Raw genomic sequence first — 7,147 nt, forward strand, 5'->3', positions numbered from 1 at the left:
GGTTTAAAAATAGAATAATAGCGATGATTCATTTCCATGATATGTAACACATCAAATCTGTAAATAGATACAAATCCCGGAAGGTAAGGACCAACCGAAGTATGGTATCAGTGCTAGATAATCCAGTATATAAAAGCTTGGGTGAGTCCACACGAGCAACGGACAGAAGAGCTCTGGGATAATACAACCCGTCAGGTCAGTATATGTCTCCTGCCAGTATATAGATAAGTTGTGTCTAACAGAACTCTATAAATATATCAACATGACATAGATACGAGCTAAAATTTCTATAGAAGCTATAACGTCATAGAAGAAAAAGAAAACTGAAGATACAATTCATGTTTTGTCCATTCTGTCATGGGTTTTTTTTTGCCTTCCCCTGGATCAACACTGTAGGGATTGTAGGGTTATAGGTTGGACTTGATAGACTGATGTCTTCATCCAACCTTATCTACTATGTAACTATGTAACTATAGAATATAATAGAGCTATGGCTGAGAAATGACATGTTTCAATCCAATTTTCCTGTTTTGTTCATCCAGAAAAAGGCAAAACCCATCATGAAGTAGAAAGCAATCCTTTCCTGCTTCCAATATAGCAACCCATCTTCAAAGATCTCGCAACGATACATTCTAATGTTATTAATATGGGACATGTTACAGCCTATGTCTGAAGATACCATATAAAGCCTAGACAAAATCCACGGTTCATTTCGCCATTTTTTCTCTTTTGTTGCTAGAGAAGGCAAAAACACATGAAGTAGAAATGTTTCTCCTCTTAGACAAAAATTTCTTCTCCGCTCGAAATATGGCAGCCAATCTTTCCATGTACAATGATAAATTGTGGCAAATTCTCCCCACAAGAGAGAAATAGAAATGATGAAAGAATTTTGATTTGTTCTACATATAGTGACAAAGGATCTTCGTTTCTGAATTCTCTTCTTCTAGGATTGCTGTTTGTATTCTTCCCATATCATGATTTTGATGACGCCAGACATGTTTCGTTCCCACTATGGACCAGATAGATTTCCTCCAGCCACTCATCTCTGCTATGAGGTGTATGATCAGAACAAACTTATTGATTCAGGTCACTTTACCAACAATGGGGAGGCCCACGCCGAAGAAGTTTTCCTTGGTGAACGATTCCGAGATGCTTGGAAACAATGTACTATCATATGGTACATCTCCTGGAGTCCATGTGATTGTTGCCTTCAAATTTTGCTGGACGCATTCCTTCCCTATAACCCTCATGTCAAGCTGCAGATCATATTTGCAAAAGTCCACAGGCTCACTTCTAAGTCTTCAGTCCGAGAACTTAATAGAAGAGGAGTGAAAATACGAGTCATGAATGATAAAGGTGGGTAAGATCAACATTTCTTCTCTGTCTTGAGGGTCATGTAGATTGTCCCTTAGGTTGGGTTCACGCAGTGTTGCATGTGTGCATGTGTTCATTTTCTTCTATTCAAATGAAATCAGGGAAAGATCCAAAATGGAGCAAATACTCACATCTGCATTGTTGCCTGTCTAGTGCAGAGTCCAGCGGAAAGCATGTGTGAACAAGTCCTATAGGCAGGACTTTTTTGTTCAGTAATATCAGATTCGGGGGAATCCTCTGGAGTCTTTACAGTTTAAGAAGACGGAACAGAAGAAGGGATCAGATTACTACATAGCTGGATGTATCATGCAATAAGTCATGGTGGGATCCAATAGAGGTCTGACTTCCAAAAGATTCTGTGGGGTTTTTACATTCCCTACGAAGCCCATCCACAAAGTGCAGAAATAGACGCACAGGGGACATGCAGCGATTTCCATAACTGTCGTGGTTTTGGAGTTGCATCGTGTCCTTTATACCTACCGAAACGCTGGCGGTTTCCCTATAGGTGTAATGGAAGCAGAAAGGTTTCCCCTGTGGACTTACTGTGAAAAGCGCTGCAGGAAAAACCACCCTACGTTTCCGTCACTTTTTCCAGCAGTGCTTTTTTGCCGTGGCCCGCTACATGGGGCTTTAGCCTAAGTCTAGTGCAAAAAATGACGCATTGCAAATACCAACCAAATTTAGACAAATTTGTTTCTTGCCTTAATGATATTTTTTCCCCATTTTTGTTTTAGATTTTCATTGGTGTTGGACTCACTTTGCTGACACTACAGAATCCTTCATTCCTTGGCCAACTCTGGACAGAGATCATCACAAGGCTTCTCAGTGGCTGCGCGGCGCTTTACAGTCTGATTGGCCTACGTACTAGACAGATGGAAAGGATTTTATTTTAGAACATTTTTCGGGATCCTTGATTTATGGTTTGTTCCATCTTTGACTAGGCAGAGGCTGATGGCCGGGCTTCAGTTTTCTGTTTTCTTTAGAGACATGGGCAGTAGGAGCATCTTTTTGCATCACCAACAGTTTCATATCCCTGTTCACTGCTTTGCTTTATTTATTTTTTTTATGTTTTTTTATATTATTTATGTCTGTATTTTAGCAGCCGCTCTCTTAATCTGATGACTTTGTCTGGCAGAAACCTTCCTCATTCTGCCTTTATCTGCACGAACCCATCTGTGCTCTGAACCAGCCACCAATCTCTTCACAGTACGATGCTCACGCTTAACTTTTCATGAAATATTTAATGTTTTCATACCTTGTTCACGCCATTGCACTATCTGACAATTTTTATTTATTTATTTTTTTCAAAATGAATAAAGTCAAATTTGTTCCCATGATAATTTGCAGTGACTTCGACACCGTACACCCGAAAACAGATTACACAAGTATTACCCAAGGAGACGGGACTTTTTTTGGTGTAAATTGTGCCTTTTTAGGTCACTTTGCGCCCTGAGCTTCATTTTTGCAGCATTTTTGCCTTTTTTTCCAGATCTGGTCTCGCCACTTTTGCTTTTTTGCAAGAAAAGGGGGCGTGACCTTTCCACGCTGTATTTAAAAGAGGTGCAATTGCACTCCAATCCATAAGCAGTCCAAGAGCCAGAGAGTTAGAAAGCAATAAAGAGGGGTAATTGTGCAATTTTTTTAGCAATTGAGCCTTTTTGAATAAAAAAATGGGCAAAGTGTATATGGCCAAAAAAGGTGGATCTAAACTAACGTACACAATTAACAAGGCGCTGTAAAGCTAATCTGGAAAAGGCGCGCCTGCACAAGGTATGGCCAAAAAGTGGTAGCTAATAAATAACCCGGATTGCGGCTAAGGCCCGACGTAACGAGCCGCAGCCAAAATGTGCTGTGTAAAAAAAAAAAAAAACTGTGGAAATGCGTCAGGTTTATTCGATCGAATATCAGGCCGTTCGGGGTATTCGATTGGAATCAAATACCACGAGGCAAACGCAGTAAACATTTGTATCCCCTCCCACCTTCCCTGGCGCTTTCTTTGCACCAATAACTGCGCAGAGGAGGTGGGACAGGAACTATGACAACAGAGGCATCGAAAAAAGTAATTGGCTGCCGAAATCAGGTGACCTTCAATTTATACGAATAGTGGACTTAATATCCGGGTCATATGAGACTGTGAACTATGTGACTGTGACAGGGACAGATGTACAGGCAGGGTTAGTTAGGGATTACCCTTATTTAGGGGGGAATGTCACTCACCCAGCTCTTTGGGGCTGGTCGGGATCCCTGTCCGCTTGCGATGTGCGCGAGCTGACTTTTTCCCATAGGAATGCATTGACCAGTGTTGATTGGCCAAATGCCATATAGAGTACAGCATTCGGCCAATCAACACTGGTTCTGCCAGAGGAGGCGGAGTCTAAGACCAGTCCACAGCAGTCTCCATTGAGGTCCGATCTCAGATGTAGCAGTGCTGACACAGCTCTGCTACACAGAGAAGCAGCAGAGCTCAGCACACACAGAGATGTAGCATTGCTGAGTGTGCAGCAGGCTTCAACGCATATTCAGCACTGCTACATCTGGCCGTGCGCTCAGCTCGGCTGCATCTCCGATGTAGCAGTGATGGCCGTGCACTGAGCTTGGATGCATCTCCGGAGTAGCCGGGCTCAGCGCACGGCCAGTTCTGCTTCATCTCCGATGGTTCACCCATCTCTACATGTAATCTATTTAGTAATCATACAAATGGCCGATCCCTCCATTACTGTTGTAACTAATTTGATAGATTTATGATTCTTCCGTATCTGTGCACGATTCTCCTACCAAATCCATCATCATTGCAACTTGAAATCCAGGCCATAGTGGCAAAATTCATGTGGGCAAATGAACAAGGCCTCATTGCTAAATCTGTAATGCTAGGTCATACCCTCAGAGATGGCCTGGGGATCCCGAATCCGGATTACTACCATTAGGGGGCAGCACTGACTGCTGTAAAACAAGGTTGGTCTCCAAGCAGAAAACTCCCTCGGATACAAATAGAAAGCAGTTCTATCCCAGTCCAAGTAATATAGTTCAATGGGGGGCAGATACAATGTGGTTCAAGGGGTACCTATGGTGGATATGTAAAAGAGTCATATTTTTTTAAAGGGATATTCCCATCTCAAGGATCCTATTTAGACTGCTAGCTTATGTAAATGACAGAGATTTCCTAAATACATTGCTTTAGAAATTCTGCTTCATTTACCTGCTATCTGATATCAGGTTGGATGATGTGACGCATTGATCTCTGGAGGGGAGGGGGGCCGAGTTCTCTGTATTACATTCAGACCTGTTGTTATTTACTGATTTCCAGTCCAAACAATCAGTTCAGCTAATTGTAGTTTGCTGATAAAGGTCCGGACAGTGTGTTTTCTCTCTATCTAAATACAAAGATAACTTTGAGTTTACTGCAAGTCCATTGTCTGTCCTGGTAAGATATAAGTGTTCTCCAACCCTGTGTAATGTAATATACATTTACTGTGTATATTATTTGATCTGCAATTATAATAGATCAAAATGTGGATAGGGGATAAGTGTCCTTGGTGGCACAAGTATATTAATGTCACAAATACTGCAGAAAATCCCAAGATGTTCCACTTAAAAGACACACGGGATAAGATGACAAGACTGGATCAACAATATCCAAAGGCAAGATTCCACTGACGCATCCTCCAACCCCATAGCCATCGGCCATTGTAAGGAAATCATTGGAAACAACAGACAGTAACGTTGTATCAATATGTTTTATGACTTCATTTATAGTATTGGTAACAAAAGAAGGAATAAAAGTGAAGAATCTTATACAGAGATACACCGATAATGACACAAAACAGAATCGCTCTGAACCTAGACTGAAATTGTGAAACATACGTAAAAATAAACTTCAAATTCCTGAAGCAAAAAAGTTGATGCTTGACAAAACCGACATGGATTTCGGAGAAGGATGCCGCTGTATTTTTGTCAAAAATGTAGAATTTGTCAAATTCTGCACCGATGGAAAATGTGTAATTTCTGTCGCTCATTCATCTCAGGTGGAATCCGGTTGTTTCATAGAATTTAATAAATGCATATTAATGTAAAGAAAGCAAAAAAAACCCTCAAAAAAACAAAGATATGGCTACAATGTTTGTCTGATCAATTGGATGTCATAGATGGGAACAATCTCCTGTGAGCCTGAATGTAGAGCGGCTATGGTAATGCTGACTGGCACGCTACTCCTCCCTGCAGGTGCGCCCCCTGCTGCTCTATGATGATGTACCCGTACACTTCCTGCTGCTGGATCCACCCATAGGGTGCGTGCGCCCTCCTTTCTGCTACTGAAAGGGTTCCAGGTAGAGTTGAGCGGATCTTGACATTTCAGGATCGATTTTAAAAACCGATTTCCGATCATTTTCCAGCCGATCCCGATCGTGAAATTTGCTCAATTGCCGATCGGGATCCGATCTTTTCCAAACCCCATCGCTCAGCCCTAGTCCCAGCTTATCCTTTTCAGTCGTCACCTTCATTGGGACCCCTCCAAAAGGTAGTGACCTGATAGTCTACTCCAGATCCCTGTACAGGGGTTATAGGGTGAATATCGGGAAGGCTACTTGGACAACACCCTTGGGAGTGGCCAAAGTCAAACCAGTTAGGTAGCCCAGCGGGTTCACAACTTGCTGTCCGTTACCGCAAAGAAGCAAAAGATCTGGAGCGGACTCTGGATGTCCGCCATTTACCTGCATGGCCATCACATGGCAGGACATTTCCCCCTACATTTTCCCTGGCTTGGATGCCAGGGTTTCCATATCCAATATACTTTCTGTGACAATCTATTGTGGATTTCTAGATCTCTGCTTACTGTCAGTGTTTGTTTAAGTTCCGTAAATAAACATCAGTCCATGGTCATGTGATATACAGTCCATGGTCATGTGATGTACAGTCCATGGTCATGTGATATACAGTCCATGGTCATGTGATATACAGTCCATGGTCATGTGATATACAGTCCATGGTCATGTGATATACAGTCCATGGTCATGTGATATACAGTACATAGACATGTGATATACAGTCCATGGTCATGTGATATACAGTCCATAGACATGTGATATACAGTCCATAGACATGTGATATACAGTCCGTGGTCATGTGATATACAGTCCATGGTCATGTGATATACAGTCCATGGTCATGTGATATACAGTCCATAGACATGTGATATACAGTCCATAGACATGTGATATACAGTCCATAGACATGTGATATACAGTCCATGGTCATGTGATATACAGTCCATGGTCATGTGATATACAGTCCATGGTCATGTGATATACAGTCCATAGACATGTGATATACAGTCCATGGTCATGTGATATATACAGTCCATGGTCATGTGATATACAGTCCATAGACATGTGATATACAGTCCGTGGTCATGTGATATACAGTCCAGGGTCATGTGATATACAGTCCAGGGTCATGTGATGTACAGTCCATGGTCATGTGATATACAGTCCATGGTCATGTGATATACAGTCCATGGTCATGTGATATACAGTACATAGACATGTGATATACAGTCCATGGTCATGTGATATACAGTTCATAGACATGTGATATACAGTCCATAGACATGTGATATACAGTCCGTGGTCATGTGATATACAGTCCATGGTCATGTGATATACAGTCCATGGTCATGTGATATACAGTCCATAGACATGTGATATACAGTCCATAGACATGTGATATACAGTCCATGGTCATGTGATATACAGTCCATGGTCATGTGATATACAGTCCA

The 7,147-nt window shown here is 41.8% G+C and overlaps 1 protein-coding gene across 1 annotated transcript; it reads left to right on the forward strand.

Moving 5' to 3' along the window:
- Window positions 1–101: 101 nt before the first annotated feature.
- On the forward strand, window positions 102–2,242 carry LOC142185574 (DNA dC->dU-editing enzyme APOBEC-3H-like). Its single transcript, XM_075261002.1, has 3 exons — window positions 102–125; window positions 948–1,356; window positions 2,109–2,242. Exons 1-3 carry the CDS (start codon window positions 102–104, stop codon window positions 2,240–2,242), a joined length of 567 nt encoding a protein of 188 aa, XP_075117103.1.
- Window positions 2,243–7,147: the final 4,905 nt, after the last annotated feature.

This window comes from Leptodactylus fuscus, chromosome 11, assembly GCF_031893055.1.
Source record: "Leptodactylus fuscus isolate aLepFus1 chromosome 11, aLepFus1.hap2, whole genome shotgun sequence".
Lineage (NCBI taxonomy): Eukaryota > Metazoa > Chordata > Amphibia > Anura > Leptodactylidae > Leptodactylus > Leptodactylus fuscus.

Excerpts from the sequence above, each read along its gene's own strand:
- LOC142185574 (XM_075261002.1), top strand. The coding sequence starts at position 102 with ATGGTATCAGTGCTAGATAATCCA. Across the intron at positions 126-947 it reads TATCAGTGCTAGATAATCCA|GATTGCTGTTTGTATTCTTC; the intron begins GTATATAAAAGC and ends CTCTTCTTCTAG. Across the intron at positions 1,357-2,108 it reads ACGAGTCATGAATGATAAAG|ATTTTCATTGGTGTTGGACT; the intron begins GTGGGTAAGATC and ends TTTTTGTTTTAG.